General features: G+C 60.1%; 2 protein-coding genes across 2 annotated transcripts; both read left to right on the top strand.

Annotated features, from left to right (window-relative positions):
• Positions 1-2541: 2541 nt before the first annotated feature.
• Positions 2542-9544, top strand: ECH1 (enoyl-CoA hydratase 1). The gene is made up of 10 exons (XM_029064805.2): positions 2542-2734; positions 5519-5699; positions 6416-6504; positions 6841-6965; positions 7785-7833; positions 8163-8227; positions 8368-8438; positions 8551-8622; positions 8820-8970; positions 9259-9544. The coding sequence occupies exons 1-10, from the start codon at positions 2557-2559 to the stop codon at positions 9361-9363; spliced, it is 1086 nt and encodes a 361-aa protein (XP_028920638.1). The 5' UTR covers positions 2542-2556; the 3' UTR covers positions 9364-9544.
• A 2944-nt stretch (positions 9545-12488) lies between these two features.
• On the top strand, positions 12489-17108 carry LGALS4 (galectin 4). Its single transcript, XM_029064807.1, has 10 exons — positions 12489-13543; positions 14539-14627; positions 14801-15005; positions 15092-15217; positions 15334-15360; positions 15503-15538; positions 15629-15658; positions 15962-16050; positions 16293-16458; positions 16689-17108. The coding sequence occupies exons 1-10, from the start codon at positions 13499-13501 to the stop codon at positions 16833-16835; spliced, it is 960 nt and encodes a 319-aa protein (XP_028920640.1). The 5' UTR covers positions 12489-13498; the 3' UTR covers positions 16836-17108.
• The last annotated feature ends 1048 nt before the right edge of the window (positions 17109-18156 follow it).

Genomic DNA, 18156 nt, shown 5'->3' with positions numbered 1-18156 from the left:
AGCAACGCTCCTCCTCCACAGGCCTTCCCTGGGGTGCCAGGACGAGCGGGCGGCGGGGCGGGAGCCCAGCCGGCCGAGGAGCGGCCATCGCCCGGCTGCTGGGGCCCTGGGGGTGGCACTGAGGCTGACCGGGCACGGTGGCGGCTAAAGGGTTGCGAGTCAGCCCCGGGCTGGACGACAGTGGCAGGAACCTCCCGAGAGTCGCCCGCTGACCCTCCCCTAAAAGAGGCTGGGGTGGGTGGGAAAGGACCCTGGATAGTTTTTTTTTATTTTTAACGGCATCGGTTAGGGCACTTATTACGCGCCAGGGACCGTACTAAGCGCTGGGGTGGGAACAAGCAAATGGGGTCGGACGCAGTCCTTATCCCACGTGGGCTCACAGACTTATTCTCCACTTTAAGAGATGAGGGAACCGAGGCCTAGTGAAGTATCTTGCCCAAGGTCGCACAGCTGACGAGCGGCAGAGCTGGGATTAGAACCCAGGTCCTGCTGACTCTCAGGCCCACGCCCTAACCACTAAGAGTCATGATTGTGGAATTCGTTAAGCGCTTACTATGTGCCAGCCATCGCACTAAGAGCTGCTTCCCTACCCTTCGGGATTCCCCCCACCCTCCTCCCCACAGCACTTGTGTGCGTATCTATAAATTCGTATTAATGCCTGTCTCCCCCTTTAGTCTAAACTCCTCGTGGGCAGGGAACACGACTCCCAATTTTGCCAGTGTATTCTCCCAAGCGTCTAGTACACTGCTCTACACGAAGTGATCAGTAAATAGCACTGATGGATTGATTATCAAGCACGGTATTAAATACAGTGAGACCCAGCCCCTCTTCCACGTGGGGCTCCCGGTCTAAGAGGGAGGAAAAACGGGTATTTCAGCCCCGTTTTACAGGGGAGGAAACTTGAGGCCCAAATGCAGGCGAGTGGTCGTCTTGAGATTAGAACCCGGGTCTTCTCTAGACTCTAAGCTTGTTGTGGGCCCACCGACGTGTGTATCGTACTCTCCCAAGGGCTTAGAACAGTCCTCCGCATACCTTAAGCGCTCAATAAATACCCCTGATTCTGCCCCCCAGGACTGTGCTATGAGTGATTGAGCAGGTGCTTAAATAAGAGGGCAGGAAAAATCAGTCACGCAGCAAACTGGCAGAGTGAGATTAGAACTCAGGTCCTTCTGACTCAAAGGTCTACGCTCTTTATCCTTGTTTAGAATAATGCTCAGGGCTTAGAACAGTGCCTAGGACGGAGTAAGCACTTAAATGCCATAATTATTATTAGCCCACGGGGCTTCTCATGCTGCAGATAATTGTATTTTTAATTCTGGTGTTCGCTAAGTGCTTACTATGTGCCAGGCACTGTACTATGCCCTGGGATGGACGCCGTCCCTGTCCTACCGTGTGGCTCAGTGGAAAGAGCCCGGGCTTGGGAGTCCGAGGTCTTGGGTTCGAATCCCCACACTGCCACTTGTCAGCTGTGTGATTGTGGGGATTAACTTAACTTCTCTGTGCCTCAGTTACCTCATCTGTAAAATGGGGATGAAGACTGTGAGCCTCACGTGGGACAGCCCGATGACGCTGTATCTCCCCCCAGTGCTTAGAACAGTGCTCTGCACCTAGTAAGTGCTTAACAAAAACGAACTTTGCTATTATCATTATTATTATTACATGATGCTCATAGCCTTAATCCCCGTTTTACGGATGAGGCAACTGAGGTACAGAGAAGCAGAGTGACTTGCCTAAGATCACACAGCAGACAAGTGGTGGAGGTGGGATTAGAACCCAGGTCCTTCTGACTCCCGAGACTGTACTCCATCCATGTGGTTTCTAAGCACCCACTGTGTGTCAAACGCTGTTCCAAGTGCAGGGGAAGGTACACGTCAGAGCGTCCCCGCCCGCCCGGGGCTCACCGTCTCCATCCCCATTTTGCAGATGAGGTAACTGAGGGTTGGAGAAGTGAAGTGACTTGCTCAAGATCACCCGGTCTAAGTAGGAGGAAGAACGGGTATCCCCATTTTGGAGTTGAGCAAACTGAGGCCCAGAGAAGCGACGTGACTTGCCCAAGGTCACGCAGCAAGCAATTGGCAGAGGTAGGATTGGGAAGCAGCGTGGCTCAGTGGAAAAGAGCCCGGGCTTGGGAGCCAGAGGTCGTGGGTTCGAATTCCGACTCTGCCACTTGTCAGCTGTGTGACTGTGGGCAAGTCACTTCACTTCTGTGCCTCAGTGACCTCATCTGTAAAATGGGGATGAAGACTGAGCCTCACGTGGGACAACCTGATGACCCTGTCTCTCCCCCGGCGCTTAGAACAGTGCTCTGCACAGAGTAAGCGCTGAACAAATATCAACTTTAACCCACATCCTCCAGACCCGCGTCGGGGTTCACAGCTCCGACCCCAGCGGGGCTGATGGGCGGCGGGCGGGGCCTCGCCGCCTTCCCCGGCCGGAAGCGGAAACGGGAGAAGCCGGGCCGGCGGGAGTCTGATGGCGGCGCCCTGCCCGGAGTTAAGATGGCGGCGGACGCGCTCGCGGGGGGCTCAAGATGGCGGCGGGCTGCCCGGAGTTAAGATGGCGGCGGGAGCGCGTGCGGGGCTCAAGATGGCGGCGGGCTGCCCGGAGTTAAGATGGCGCCGAGGGCGGGCCCGGCGGGCGGTGAGGAGAAGGTGTGGCGGCCCGTTCCGTCCCCCGGCCTCCATGGCGGCGCTGGCGGCGGCTTCCTGCGGCCTTAGAGGGGCCCTGAGGCGCCGTGAGTACCGCCCGAAACCCACCTGGACGCCTTGGTGTGGTGTGGTGGGGGGGAGGGTGTCAGGGTGAACGACACCCCCCCCCCCCAGAAGCCCCCAGCCATAACAATACTGGGATTCGTTAAGCGCTTACTATGTGCCAAGCACTGTACTGAGCGCTGCGGGGAGATAGGAGGTAACCACGGTGCCCCACGTGGGGCGCCCCGTTGTAATCCCCCTTTTACAGAGGAGAGGACCGAGGCACGGAGAAGTGACGTGACTTACCCAAGGTCACACAGCAGAGAATAATAATCATGTTGGTATTGGCTAAGCCCCAGCGCTTAGAACAGGGCTCGGCACATAGCACTTAACAGATACCAACATTATTATTATTAACACCAACATGATTATTATTAATACCAACATCATTATTATTATTAAGCACTATGTGCCAAACCCTGTCCTAAGCGCTGGGGGAGATCCAGGGTCATCAGGTTGTCCCACGTGGGACCTCACACTCTTCATCCCCATTTTCCAGATGAGGGAACTGAGGCCCAGAGAAGTGACTTGCCCACAGTCACACAGGTGGCGGAGGCAGGATTAGAACCCGCGACCTCCGACTCCTAAGCCCCTGCTCTTTCCACTGAGCCGCACTGCTTTACCAGAGAATTGTGTGTATAGAGGAGGTGATATCCGGGACCTGGGTTCTAATTCCACCTTCTGCCTCTTCTGGAGCAAGTCACTTCACTTCTCCGTCCCTCAGTTATCTCATCTGCAAAATGGGGATGAAGACGGCGAGCCCTCAGGGGCGACAGGACCCCAGTGCCCGGCACCCATAGGAAGTGCTTTACTGAATACCCTCCTTACCGGGCTTGGCACGTAATAAGCGCCCAAGAAGTACCATAATTATTATAATTGGAGGCCACCGCCCCGACATTCGTGCGCCCTTAGGGATCCTATTTCCATGGCAACCGTGGGGGTCGACTCATGGGGGTCCGGGCTAATGGATGCGGGGAGCAGCCCCCTTCCCTCACACTCTGTCCCTCCTCCTTACCACCCCGGTGGAGGGGATGTCTTGTTTTTGTCCGTCCGTCTCCCCCGATTAGTGTTGGTTATTTAAGCGCTTACTACGTGCAGAGCACTGTTCTGAGCGCTGGGGTAGATACAGGGTCATCAGGTGGTCCCACGTGAGGCTCACAGTTTCAATCCCCATTTTCCAGATGAGGTCACTGAGGCCCGGAGAAGTGAAGTGACTCGCCCACAGTCACCCAGCTAAGCGGGGATTCGAACCCCTGACCTCTGGCTCCCAAACGCGGGGTCTTTCCACCGAGCCGCGCTGCTTCTCTTCGCTTAGACCGCGAGCCCTTCACTGGGCGGGGATGGTCTCTGTCTGTCCATTCCAAGCGCTTAGTCCAGTGCCGTGCACATAGTAAGCGCTCAATAAATATCATTGAATGAATGAGTGATCACAGGGCGACGGTCAGGCCGAGATGAAGCCAATCCCCTTCCCCCACGCCTCCCGTCCGGGCCGAGTGCCCGGAGCCGGCCTCTCGGGGCAAAGGGGAGTGGGGGAAAGGTGGGAGGACCGGCAGGGCTCGAGACCCACCGCAGCCAGGAGACGAGGGTGAGAACACGGCGGGAAAGGGGTCTCCGTATCCGTCCCTGGCCCCTGACCCCCAGGATGCTTCCCCCCCCGACCCTCACCCGCCCATTAATAACGTTGGTATCTGTTAAGCGCTTACTATGTGCAGAGCACTGTTCTAAGCGCCGGGGGAGATACAGGGTCATCAGGTTGTCCCACGCGAGGCTCCCGGTCTCCATCCCCATTTTCCAGGTAACTGAGGCCCAGAGAAGTGAAGTGACTTGCTCACAGTCCCGCAGCTGACAAGTGGCAGAGCCGGGATTCGAACCCATGACTCCCAAGCCCGGGCTCTTTCCACTGAGCTACGCCCACTAGTCCCTCGGGCGGCTCGAGCTGCCAGCTGTCCCCAGGCCCCGGAGCCCCGGCCCCCCCCAGCGCACTCCCACCGCCCTCACAATCGGGCCCCGTCATGGCGAGGATCGTCACCCGTTCCCCCCCCCCCGTGGCCTCGGGGTCGAGCCGGGATCCAGAATCCGGCTCCCGGAAGGAGCCATTTTTTTAAAAAAATGGTATTTGTTAAGCGCTTACCATGCGTCGAGCACTGTTCTAAGCACAGGAGTAGATACAATTCAATAATAATAATAATAATGTTGGTATTTGTTAAGCGCTTACTATGTGCCGAGCACCGTTCTAAGCGCTGGGGGAGATACAGGGTCATCAGATTGCCCCACGTGAGGCTCAGTCTTCATCCCCATTTTACAGATGAGGGAACTGAGGCACAGGGAAGTGAAGCGATTTGCCCAAGGTCACCCAGGAGCCAAGGGGGTGGAGTCTTGGGGCTCCTTCTGACTCCCGGGCCTGGGCTGTATCCTCTAGAGCCCGGCTTTGGGAGTCAGAGGTCATGGGTTCGAATCCCGGCTCTGCCACTTGTCAGCTGCGGGACTGTGGGCAAGTCACTTCACTGGGCCTCAGTTACCTGTAAAATGGGGATGAAGACTGGGAGCCTCACGTCGGACAACCTGATGACCCCGTATCTCCCCCGGCGCTTAGAACAGTGCTCTGCACGTAGTAAGCGCTTAACAGATACCGACAGTATTATTATTAGGCCATGCCGCTTCTCCGTTTCCCAAGATCTCCCGGGGCGCCGAGTGCGAGGGCAGAGGGAGGGAGAACAAGGAGATCAAGGTCGGCGTCGTGCTGAGTCCCCGCCGTCGGCCGTCCACAGATCTGGCTAGCGGTGCCCGGCCCCGGATCGTCGTCCGCCCTCTGTCCTCGGCCCAGGCCGAGCCCCGGGCCATGGACCACGGCTACGAATCCCTGAAGGTGACCCCCGTCGAGGGCCACGTCCTCCACGTCGAGCTGAACCGGCCCGTCAAGAGGAACGCCATGAGCAAGGCCTTCTGGAGGTCGGCCCCAGCCCTAGTGGAGGCCGCCACCCTCGACCCCTGGAACGCCCCCGTCCTCCTCCATCGGGGCCGCAGTGAGATGGGGACGGTCGTCCCCGTGAGCAGCTGGGAATTCTCAGCCCCGTGCAGGGCTCTGCTGGCTAGCCCGACCCCAATCAGTCGCATTTATTGAGCACCTACCGTGTGCAGAGCACTGTACTGAGCGCAGTGGTTTTTCTCAAAGCACCCACTGTGTGCCAGACACCAGTCTAAGCGCTGGGGCAGATACAGGCAAATCAGGTTGGACCCAGTGCGTGTCCCACGTGGGGTTCGCAGTCTTAACCTCTATTTTACAGATGAGGGAACCGAGGCGCAGAGAAGTGAAGCGAGGAGGCCAAGGTCACACGGCGCACAAGTGGCGGAGTCGGGATTAGAACCCAGGTTCTGCTGACTCCCAGGCCCCGGGCTCTTTCCACTAGGCCACGACGCCTCGCCAAAGCGGCTGGGGACAACACGGTCCATTAGGGTTGGTGGGACACAATCCCTGCCTACAAGGAGTTTACAGATTAGTGGCTTCAGGCCATCCCTGCAGCGGGAAAAGGAAGCAGAGACAGAAAAGGAGGGTGGAGGCTCCTCCAAAGCAGCCCCTTGCCCACCTGTCGCTTAGTACAGTGCTCTGCACCCAGTTAAGCGCTCCATAAATACGATGGAATGAGTGAATGTCTCCCCTCCCCCAGGGAGATGGTTGAGTGCTTTAACAAGATCTCTCAGGACTCCGAGTGCCGGGCAGTGGTGCTGTCCGGAGCGGGCAAAATGTTCACTTCAGGTACGGGGGGCACTCGGGGGGACTGCAGCAGGCGGGAGGGAGGGTAGACTTGCGCTTCCCGGTGGGGCAGAGCTGCAGGGTGGGAGGCAGGAGGGAGAGCCTGGGGAGGGGGCCCAGAGGAATCGCGCTCACTCGGGCAGTCAGTCGTGTTCATTGGGCGCTTTCTGCGTGCGGAGCTCTGTCCTAAGCGCTCGGAAGAGTAGAACAATAAGCAGGCACCCTCCCTGCCCACATCGAGCTTACAATCTAGAGGGGGAGATCCACATTAATATAAGTACACGGCAGGTGGGACACAAGCGCCGTGGGGCTGTCTCCCCTTCCCCCTCCCCACCGCAGGGATTGACCTGACGGACATGGCCGGGGAAATTCTGCAGCAACAGCAGGATGACACGGCCCGAGTCAGCTGGATCCTGAGGGATATCATCACCCGCTACCAGGAGACCTTCAATGTGCTGGAAAAGGCAAGTGTGCAGAGCTGGGCGGGCGGGCTGGCTCACGCCGGCCACTCCCCGCCAGGGACCTCCAGGTGTGGCCCCCGAGCTCCCGCCGGGCCCGGCCCCCGGACTCCTCCCCGACCGCTCAACGTGGGAACGACCGGTCCAGCCGATGGATCGTATTGGCCGAGCGGCGACGTCTCCGTCTACCGTGGGCAGAGCACGGTCCCGAACGCCTGGGCCGGTTGGGTCTTGTTAGCAGGCCCCACCCCGTCCGCCGGGAGTTGCCGCGTTCTTGTTTCTGTTTGTTTTTTCTGGTATTCTTAAGCGCTTACTATATGGCAGGCACTGTACTAAGCCCCGGGGTAGTACGAGATCATCAGGTTGGACACGGTCCCCGTCCCACAGGGGGCTCGCGGTCTTAACCCCCAGATGAAGTCACTGAGGGACAGAGAAGTGAAGTGACTCGCCCCGAAATCACACAGAAGACAAGTGACAGAGCCCGGGATTAGAACCCAGGTCCTGCTGACGCCAGGCTGCCTGTCTTGCGTTCAGCAAGGCCTGGGGCTCTGGACCTCCCACCCCGCCCATTAAGAACGGGAGCCCCACGTGGGGCGGGGACTGTGTCCAAGCTGACTAGCTTGTGTCTACCCCAGCGCTTGGCATGTAGTAAGCGCTTAACAAATACCGTAATGATCAGAAAAGGGAAAACCTTCCACCTTCCCGCTGAACGGCGGAGTCGGGGCGGGCGCCAGCGGGGTCCTTCAGGGCACCTCAGGTCCTGGTCTTACTGGTTCCCACTTCCCCAATGGCCCCCCACCCCCAACTCATCGTCTTCCGTTTCAGTGCCCCAAGCCCGTCATTGCGGCCATCCACGGGGGCTGCATCGGGGGAGGTGAGTTAGGCTGATGCCCGGCCTCCCTACCCCGCTGACTTCTCCGCCCATTGGCGGCTCTCCCTCCCTGCCCCCCCCTCCGGTCCCCGGGTCCCCCCTCTGCCCCTTGGGAAGGGGGCCGCGGTCGTTCAGTCAGTCACTCGTATTTTTTGAGCCCTTACCGCACGGAGCACCGAACTAGGCGCTTGGGAGAGTCCAACAATAAACAGATACGTTCCCTGCCCACGTCGAGCTTACAGTCTAGAGGGGGAGACTGGGGAGGGGAGGGGGGATGGAGAGGGCCCCTTGCCAGTCGTCTCCACCTCCGCCCCCCGCCCCTCTGACCCCAGGAGTGGACCTGATCTCGGCCTGTGACATCCGCTACTGCTCACAGGACGCCTGGTTCCAGGTGAAGGTACGTGGTGCCCCCCCCCCCCCCCCCCGTCCCCGACCCCGCGGCAGCGCGCCGGGCGCTCGTCCGCCTCCGGGTCACCGGGCGGGCGGGTGCCGGGCCCCGCGCCGGGCGTCTCACTTAGCCTCTCCCGTCCCGTCCAGGAGGTGGACGTCGGGCTGGCGGCCGACGTGGGGACTCTCCAGCGTCTCCCCCGCATCGTCGGGAGCCAGAGGTGACCGGCCCTGGGCCGAGCCGGGGTTAGGGGGACTGGGGGAGGACAGCCAGGTGGGCGGCAGGAGGGGCTTCGCTCACCTGACCCACAGCTCTCTCCCCTCCCCACGCAGCCTGGTGAACGAACTGGCCTTCACCGCCCGCAAGATGATGGCCGACGAAGCCCTGAGCAGTGGCCTGGTCAGGTATCGCCCTCCCCTACCTCCTCCTCCTCTTCCCCAGAGCTTGGCCGGGTTGCCAGGCCCCAGCCCGAGGCCCGGACCCCAGGGGACCCAGGCACCCCATCTCACGGCCCCTATTCCCTCGGGCAGCTCCGCCCTTCCGGGGCGGTCCCCGTTCCCCCACCCCTCACCTGTCCACTCCCCTTCTCCCCGCCCCTCAGCCGTGTCTTCCAGACCAAGGAGGCGCTGATGGCCGGGGCCTTGGCCCTGGCGACCGAGATCGCCAGCAAGAGCCCAGTGGCCGTGCAGGGGACCAAGGTCAACCTGGTCTACTCCCGGGACCACTCGGTGGCCGAGGGGCTCAATTTCATGGTGAGCAGCGGGCCCCGGCCGGGCGGGCGGGCGGCTCGGTCCGCGTCCGGCCTCCCGGCCCTCAGCACCCTCCCGCACAAACACCCCCCGCCCCTCCTGATCGTCTCCCCGTCACCTGCCCTCTCATTGGTCCACTCCCAATCCTGCCGCCTTTAAGGGTCTCACCGACTGCCTCGCCGTCCCCCGCCGGCCCTCACTGACCCCATCGTGATCCGGTGGCCCGACTGCCCCTCCCACCCCTGACTGCGCCCCGTTTTCCCCCTCCATCCCCTCCCGCCTCGGCCCCAGGCGTCCTGGAACATGAGCATGCTGCAGACCGATGACATCATGAAGTCCGTCCAGGCCCTGATGGAGAAGAAGGAGCTCAAGACGGTCAAGTTTTCCAAACTCTAAAGGACCCTTTGGTGCCCGCTCCCCCCGTCCCTCTGCCCCAAACCCCAAGTGCCTTGTCTCCAGCCCCTTTCTACCAACCCATCCCCCCTTCCTGTCCAGGAGAAGGGCAGGTCAGTGGTGACAGTGACCTGGATTTCTTTCCTTGTCTGTCTAAAATAAAAGAAAGTGTTGATAGGCTGAATTCTGTGTCCTAGAGCCTTATCCCAGCAGAGAGGCAGTCAGAGAAAGCCCTGCGTGAGGGCCGACCAGATGCTGGAGCTTCCATGGACTTTCTGGTCATTCAGTTGTATTTATTGAGCGCTTACTGTGTGCAGAGCACTGTACTGAGCGTTCGGGAAAGTACAACACTGTTCAGTGACATTCCCTGCGCAACATGAGCTCGCAGTCTAGCGTGGGGGGACTCTATACAATCGATACAAATAAAAATAGGGAACGCTTCAAGAATTGGCGGTCCCCACCCTCATTTGAGAGGGCGAAGGCCTGAGGGACCAGGGAGGCCCGGTAAAACCAATGATAATAATAATGAGAGGCATTGTTTGAGTTCTTACTATGTGTCCCGTGCTGTGCTAAGCAGTCAGGTAGATAGAGGATGATTAGTTTACCCTGCCCCTGGCCCACTTGGGGCTCCCGGTCTGAAGGGAAGGGAGAGCGAGTATTTCATCCCCATTTTGCGGATGAGGAAACTGAGGCCCAGAGACGTCACTCGGCAGCCCTCACCTCCCTATTTGCGCGCACCCACACACCAGCAGGGTCAGACCCTGTCCCCTCAGACCAAATTCTACTCCCCGATCCTCCTCCTGTCAATGAATGAATGGGATCTGCTGAGTTTTAGTGTGCGCCGGAGCACAGTATTAAGTAGCTGGGAGAGAAGAGTAAAAAGGAAGTGGTAGACGCGATTCCTGCCCTAGCGTGCCGGCTAGCGGGGAGACATGTCAAAATAAGTTCTAGATTGAGGAAGCTGCAGAGTATTACTTTGGACAACCTGTGTGACCTTGGGTAAGTCACTTTACTTCTCTGTGCCTCTGTTCTCCCGTCTGTTAAGTGGATATTAAGACTGTGAGCCCCTCGTGGGACAGGGACTGTGTCCAACCCTATTTGCTTATATCCACCCCGGCGCTTAGTACAGTGCTCGGCACAGAGTAAGCACTTAACAGATTACTTTATTATTATTATAAGGATAGAGAGACACAAGTGCTGTGAGGCCGGGTTTGGGGCGAGTGTCATAGTGTTTAAAGGGTCCAGACCCTAATGCATAGAGGACGTGGAAGGGAGCGGAATTAGTGTGAAGAAAGGAAAGTTTACGCCGGGAAGGCCTCTTGGAGGAGATGTGATCCTAGAAGAGATGATGATGATGGTATTTATTAAGAGCTTACTATGCGCCAGGCACTGTTCTAAGCGCTGGGGTAGATACAGGTTGTCCCACGTGGGGCTCACAGTCTTCACCCCCATTTTCCAGATGAGGGAACTGAGGCCCAGAGAAGTGAAGTGACTTGCCCCAAATCACACAGCTGACAGGTGGTGGAGCGGGGATTAGAACCCATGACCTCCGACTCCCAAGCCCATATCGTTCCACTAAGAAATGACATTAGATAGATAAGAATAGAGAGAAGCGGCGTGGCTCAGGGGAAAGAGCACGGGCTTAGGAGTCAGAGGTCATGGGTTTGAATCCCGGCTCTGCCATCTGTCAGCTGTGTGACAGTGGGCAATACACTAAACTTCTCTGGGCCTCAGTTACCTCATCCGTAAAACGGGGATTAAGACGGCGAGCCTCATGTGGGACAACCTGATTACCCTGTATCTACCCCAGCGCTTAGAACAGTGCTCTGCACCTAGTAAGCGCTTAACAAATATTATTATTATTATTACTAAGGAGAGTGGTGGTCTGTCGGATATGAAGGGGGACCCAATTCCAGGCCAGAGAGAAGACATGGGTAAGGGGCTCAGCCTGAGAGATGAGTTGGAGGCATAGTGAGTAGGTTGGCATTATCTATCGATAGTACTTATTGAGCGCTTACTATATGCAGAGCACTGTACTAAACGCTTGGGAGAGTACAATGCAACAGAATTAGCAGATACGTTCCCTGCCCGTAACCGGCTTACAGTCTAGAGGGGGAACCAGACGTCAATATAATAATAACCATAATTGTGGTATTTGATAAAGTCTTATTGTGTTCCAGGCGTGTACTAAGCGCTGGGTTAGACGCAAGATAATGGGGTTGGACACAGTCCCCGTCCCGCAGAGGGCTCGCGGCCTTAATCCCCATTTTGCAGATGAGATAACTGAGGCCCAGAGAAGTGAAGTGACTTGCTCGAGGTGACGCGGCAGACAAATGGCGGAGCCAGGATTGAGAACCCACGGCTTTTTGAGTCCCAGGCCCGTGTTCTATTCACTCGGCCTTGCTGCTTCTGTACTATGAATAAATAAGTAATCTGTAATATATAATTTAAAGATACGTACGTAAGTGCCGCGGGGTTGGAGGCATCAGAAGAGAACAGCGGAGGAATAGAATAGCGAGGTGAGGTCGGAGACGGCGAGCTTCCGGTTGCCATCACTGAAGGGATGGGCAGCCTTTAGAGGTTGTTGAAAAGGAGCATGGCCTAGTGGATAGAACTCGGTCCTGGGAGTCAGAAGGACCTGGGTTCCAATCCTGACTCCGCCACTTGTCTGCTGTGTGACCTTGGGAAAGTCACTTCACTTCCCTGGGCCTCTGTTACCTCATCGGTAAAATGGGGATTAAGACTGCGAGCCCCACATGGGACAGGGACTCTGTCCAATCTGATCGAAGGGCTTAGAATAGCGCCTGACGCATAGTAAGCGCCTAACAAATACCATAAAAATAAAAGGTGTGGAGGAGACGTGGACTGAATGTTTTTTTAGATGATAAATGATCCGGACAGCAGGGTGAAGTATGGACTGGAGTCGGGGAGGTCGGCGAGGAGATTGCCGTAGCAATAATGTTGGTATTTATTTATTAAGCGCTAACTATGTGCAGAGCACTGTTCTAAGCGCTGGGGTAGATACAGGGTGATCAGGTTGTCCCACGTGAGGCTCACAGTCTTCATCCCCATTTGACAGGTGAGGGAACTGAGGCACAGAGAAGTGAAGTGACTCGCCCACAGTCACACAGCTGACAAGTGGCAGAGCCGGGATTCGAACCTATGACCTCTGACTCCCAAGCCCGGGGTCTGTCCAGTAGTAGTCGAGGCAGGAGATGATGAGTGTTTGGACCAACGTGGTGACGCATAGAGAGGAGGGGGTGGATTCTAGAGACGTTCTGCAGGAAAATGACAGGATTTTAGTGGCGGTGCCCCCATCCCTCCCCCGACAGGTGTGTCTAAACAGTACCAGGGTAGGGGCGAGTTGCCCTCCACCTCTCCCGGCCCTGTCTCCCCTAGGCCTCATCGGGAGGTGAGGGGAGGTGCAGGGGATTCGGACCCGGTGCCCCGGCCCGAGAGCGGGCCGACTGGGCGCAGCCCCTGAGGCAGAGATTCATTCGTTCAATAGTATTTATTGAGCGCTTACTAGGTACGGAGCACTGTACTAAGCGCTTGGAACGGACAATTCGGCCACAGATGCCATCTTCCCATCCACAGGGTCTAGGCGGGCAGGGAGCCCGTCGAAGGGTTATCCTGACCTTGAGCCGAGAATGCCCACCGGGCCCCCGCGGGGCCTTGGCATCCTTCATCCGGCCTCCGCCTCCCCCCCACCTGTTTGCCTGGTTATTTTTGCCCCCCGGCCGCTCCTCACTCCCTGCCCAAGGATCCTCCTGAGTAAACACAGGTGGAAGCAGGATTTACAAGCGGAGATAAGGTCCAGGGGACAAAGGTTGGGATGTGGTACTTCCCCTTCCTGAGGATAGCGGGAGTTGGGGGGAAGGGGTCCTCAGGGACCCTCGGGGCCTGGGCAGAAGCCCCCCGAGGCTGGTTCCGTGGGACGCCCCGCTGGCTGAGGGGTGCCCACTCAGGGGGTAGAGAGGCGGGACGTGGGGGGCAGGAGGCAGGGGCTGGTGCGGACGGAGAGGGGACGGCGTCCCGGGGCCGGGCGGCCGGCCCCTCCCCGGCAGCGGGGATATAAATTACTGCCCATCCCTTCCGTGTCCCATTCGGCTGCCAGTGTCTGACTCCTCCTGCCACCATGTCTTACGTCCCCGCACCCGGATACCGGCCCAGCTACAACCCTGTGAGTGACCGTTGACCCCGCCAACATCCCCCTCCCTGCTCTCCGACTCTCCGCCGCCCCCTCCCCGTCTCCACGCCCGTGGCCCTTCGGACCCCCGTCCCGCTCTCCGACTCCCCCCCGACCTTCTCAGCTCCCCCGGACACCCCCAGGCCCACCCTCTGACCCTCTCCAGCCCCTTAATCCCGAGCTCCGATCCGGTCTCCCCTCGATGCCCCGGCCAGATTACCGTATGGCTCCCTCGCCCAGCCTTCCGGCCCCCGATCCCGATCTCTAATTCCACCCCTACGCTATTCAGATTCCCCGATTTCCCAGTCCTCGATGTTCACCTGTTCTGATTACCCAGCCCTGATCTCTGACCTTTTGGCCTTGACGTCTGACCGCACTAACCCCCTTCTGGCCCTGATCTCTGACCCCCAACAAACACACCCACTGGAACCCCGGCCCTAATCTCTGACTTCCCGCAGCACACCCACTGACCCCCTTCTGGTCCTGATCTCTGACTCATTCATTCAATCATTCAGTTCATTCGATCGTATTTATTGAGCGCTTACTGTGTGCGGAGCACTGTACTAAGCATTTGGGAGAGTACAATACAACAATAAACGGTCACGTTCCCTGCCCACAGTGAGTTTACAGTCTAAAGGGACTGACCCCCACCGACCCCCTTCTGGCCCCCAACCAACACACCCACTCGAACCCCTTCCAGCCCTGATCTCCGACTCCCCCCGACACACCCTCGGACCCCCTTCCGGCCCTGATCTCTCACCCCCTGACCCCCCCCGACCCCTTTCTGCCCTCGATCCGAAGCAACCCCCACCTTCCCCCTCCCGGCCCCCATCTCCGACCCCCCAAGACGCCACCGCCCCTGTTCGGGCTCCGATCTCTGATCAGTTGGTGCTGGTGGGGAGGAGGCGGGCGAATGCCAGTCACGGGGTGGGGGAGAAGCCGCCAGGGAGGGGACACCGCACCCGCTCACCCGGGCCTCCCTCCCCCAGACCCTCCCCTACAACAGCCCCATCCCGGGGGGGCTGCAGCCGGGGATGTCCGTCTACATCCAGGGGAACGCCGACGAGAAGATGAAGCGGTAGGAGGGGCCCGGGGGGGGAGATCCAGCGGGAGGGGGTGGTTGGGGTCTCCCACGCTTCCCCCACCGACCTCTAGTTCTCCCGCTTCTGGGACGGGGGGGGTTAGGGGGAGGGTCTCCCCGCCGGGCGGTGAGGGAGCCCCTGCTCAACCCCGCCCCGGCTCCGGGCCCAGGTTCTGCGTGAACTTCAAGGCGGGCTCCGGATCCGAGGCGGACATCGCCTTCCACTTCAACCCGCGCTTCGACGGCTGGGACAAGGTGGTGTTCAACTCCTTCCAGGGCGGGCGCTGGTGCAACGAGGAGAAGAAGCGCAGCATGCCCTTCCACCGGGGCTCTCACTTCGAGCTCGTCTTCCTCGTCACCAACGAGCACTACAAGGTGCCCGGGGAGCGACGGGGGTGACCGGCGGCGGGGCCTCCTCGGGCTCTGGCCCTTGACCTCCGCCCTCCCTCACCCCCCGGCAGGTGGTGGTGAACGGCAACCCCTTCTACGAGTTCGGGCACCGGCTGCCCCCTCAGATGGTCACCCATCTGCACGTGGATGGTGACCTGTCGCTGCAGAGCATCAACTTCATCGGGGGAAAGGAGCCGGTGAGGCCGGGGGGTGACGCGGGAGGAGGGGGGCACCGGGAGGGGGCCGGGGGGAGGGCTCGGGCTGCCCCCCGCGGGGTCCCCCCTCCTTACCCCTCCGTCTCCTCTCTCCGCAGGGCTCCTCTATGCCACCGGCCTACCCCGTAAGTCCCCCACGCCGGGATCCACAGCGGGACGGAGATGGGGGGCGAGGGGACTCCGGGGGGAAGGTGACAGTGACGGGGGGCTGACTGAACTCCCAGCCCCTTCCCGCCACCCCTCATCACGTGCCGCCTCTCCCTTTAGGGCGCTGGAGTTCAGAGTCCCCCCTCGAGCCTCCCGGTGAGTACACCGGTGGTGGGGCTGGGGTTGGAGCTGGGGCCGGGCCACACCCTTCCCTGACTTCTCTCGCTTTGCTCTTCTCTTGCACAGTCGATGGGGGGACCCCCAGTCTTCAACCCGGTAAGACCCCCGACCGCCCCCACTCCTCACCCCGCCCTATGGAGAAGCAGCTGGGGTTGGCGGGGAGGGATGCAGGGGGGCAGGGTGGGCCTGGGTGGGAGCTGCCTGGCGGTGCCTTCTCCGGGCCTCGGTGACCTCAGCTGTAAAATGGGGATTGAGACCGTGAGCCCCGTGTGGGACCGGGACTGCGTCCCACCTGATTAAGTTGTACCTGCCCCAGTGTCTTAAACAGAGCTTGGCACGTAGTCGGCGCTTAACGAGTACCATGAGTATTAATTATTATTATTATTGTTCTCCCCACAGTCGACGCCCTACCGGGGTCACCTGAATGGGGGGCTCTCGGCCCGGAGCACCATTGTGGTGAAGGGCTTTGTGCCCACGACTGCTGAAAGGTACCCAGATGGGGCGGGGCGGAGGAGTGCCCGCCGGGAGGGTCCAATACTCCCCACCCCCGGACCCCAGGGCCCTCGCTCTGCCTCGAGGACCCGGCCAGAGGCCGGGTCACCTTCCACCGCTCCTCTGCCCTGTGGACTGGCCCTCTCGGTCCTTGGCTCCCTCCAGACCAGGGGGGCCTAGGAGCCACTGCCCTTCCCCTCCTCTCCTGCCGACACCCCCGCCCCCCTTTCCGTCCCAGCTTCATCATCAACTTGAAGGAGGGCGAGAGCGACGACGTCGCCCTGCACATCAACCCCCGCTTGCTCAGCGGCTCGATCGTGCGCAACAGCTTCCTGAAGGGCAAGTGGGGCAAGGAGGAGGTCAAGGTCGCCTTCAACCCCTTCGCTCGGGGCCACTATTTCGACGTGAGTCTGGGGTCTCCCCTCCGCGCCCCTCGATTTCCCTCTCCTTTCCACGTCTGCGCCCGCCCCGCCCTCCTCCCTCTCCCCACAGCTGCCCCCACCCCCGGGTCCCCAGCGCCCCTCTCTGCCTCCCTCTCCCGCCGCGCGCCCGGTCCGGCGCCCCGCTCGGTGCCCGGCCCGGTGCCCGGTCCCGCTCCGGCGGCACTGACACCGATATCCCGCCCCCACGCCAGCTCTCTATCCGCTGTGGAATGGACCGGTTCAAGGTCTACGCCAACGGCGACCATGTGTTCGACTTCACCCACCGCCTCTCCGCCTTCCAGAAGATCAACACGCTGGAGATCCAGGGCGACGTAAAACTGTCCTACGTCCAGATCTGAGCTCTGTCCACGGGCTCCTCCTGGCACGGTGGACCCTCCTCGGGCACCAATCTCCAACCCCCATAGCAGGGACCCAATATCACTTCTTCCAGCTCTCGGCCCCCCACCTTCCTGCTACCCCGCCCCTCCCCCTGCCACGCTATCCGGCCCCCAAACCCGCAACGCTCCCCCCTCGCCGCCACTGTGTCCACCCTAGGTGTCCAGACAGTCCCTCCCACCCTCTGCCATGTCCACACTTGTCTGGGCCACCGCTGCCCTCAATAAATATGCCATTTCCAGCCAGGAACGATCGTCCCTCCGTGGCCCCTTCCGTATGCCAAGGGGGGAGTTGGAAGGGCCCAGGGGTCACCTTGCGGTGCCCGCTGCTGCAGTTCATTAAGCCCGGGGCGTCCCAGCTCGGCCTCTTGTCTGCTGTGTGACCTCGGGCAAGTCACTTCCCTTCTCTGGGCCTCAGTGACCTCAGCTGTAAAATGGGGATTGAGACTGTGAGCCCCACGGGGGACAGGGCAGTGCCCCACCTGATTTGCTTGTAACCACCCCAGCGCTTAGTACGGTGCCAGGCATCCAGGAAGCGCTTAACAGATGCCACACATTATTATTAATAATAATAATTATGGTATCTGTTAAGCGCTTACTATGTGCAGAGCACTGTTCTAAGCGCTGGGGGAGATATAGGGTAATCAGATTGTCTCACGTGGGGCTCACATAGAGCCCACCTCCTTCTCCCCACCGGGTCGGGTCGCGCAGGGACGGGGCCGGGGCCTCGCGCCCGTGGGGCAGGGAGGAGCTGCGGTCTCCCCTCGTCCCTCTCTCCTTCCCACCCCACCCTTCTCCAACCTTCCCCTTTCTGGGGATCTCTAAGCACTTTCCCCCTCCAGCCCCTCCTCCCGCCCCAAATCCTCCAGACAAGCTGCTGCGAGAACCCAGGTGTCCTGCCCCTCCAGCGGGGGCGGCGAAGGGAGGGGTCAGAGCTCTCTGGAAGCTTCCCTGCCTCCCACTGAGGGCGGAACCTCAGGTGGGGCCTAGCGGGGTGGGAGGGCAGGGGCGCAGTGGGGGTCTCCCGGAAGGGAGCGTGGGGTGGGATTGCGGGATCCCATCCATGCCCGGGGCTGGGGGAGCGCTCCCCCCCTCCCCACCTCCCACCTCCCCCAGTCCTCCCGGGGCTTGGCAAGCTCCAGCGTGGGGTGGCGGGGGCCGGGATCAGTTATCTGGGAATCGTTCCCCGGGGCACCTGGCTCTCTCCTCCTTCTCCCCCCACCCCATCGAGTCAGGCCTCGCCCAGCGCCCGTGGGGACGGGGCGGGATGAGCGATGAGACCGTG

Source organism: Ornithorhynchus anatinus, chromosome 5, assembly GCF_004115215.2.
Source record: "Ornithorhynchus anatinus isolate Pmale09 chromosome 5, mOrnAna1.pri.v4, whole genome shotgun sequence".
In the NCBI taxonomy this organism is placed as follows: Eukaryota; Metazoa; Chordata; class Mammalia; order Monotremata; family Ornithorhynchidae; genus Ornithorhynchus; species Ornithorhynchus anatinus.
Note: the sequence above shows the minus strand (reverse complement) of the source record. Positions and strands in the feature narration are given on the sequence as shown.

What these genes read in the sequence shown, in the direction of transcription:
- LGALS4 (XM_029064807.1), top strand. Translation starts at nt 13,499, where the DNA reads ATGTCTTACGTCCCCGCACCCGGATACCGGCCCAGCTACAACCCT. An exon ending in GACCCCCAGTCTTCAACCCG is followed by an intron (nt 15,659 to 15,961) that starts GTAAGACCCCCG and finishes TTCTCCCCACAG; the next exon opens with TCGACGCCCTACCGGGGTCA. An exon ending in GTGCCCACGACTGCTGAAAG is followed by an intron (nt 16,051 to 16,292) that starts GTACCCAGATGG and finishes TTTCCGTCCCAG; the next exon opens with CTTCATCATCAACTTGAAGG.
- ECH1 (XM_029064805.2), top strand. Translation starts at nt 2,557, where the DNA reads ATGGCGGCGGGAGCGCGTGCGGGGCTCAAGATGGCGGCGGGCTGCCCG. An exon ending in ACGCCTGGTTCCAGGTGAAG is followed by an intron (nt 8,228 to 8,367) that starts GTACGTGGTGCC and finishes CGTCCCGTCCAG; the next exon opens with GAGGTGGACGTCGGGCTGGC. An exon ending in CCGAGGGGCTCAATTTCATG is followed by an intron (nt 8,971 to 9,258) that starts GTGAGCAGCGGG and finishes CCTCGGCCCCAG; the next exon opens with GCGTCCTGGAACATGAGCAT.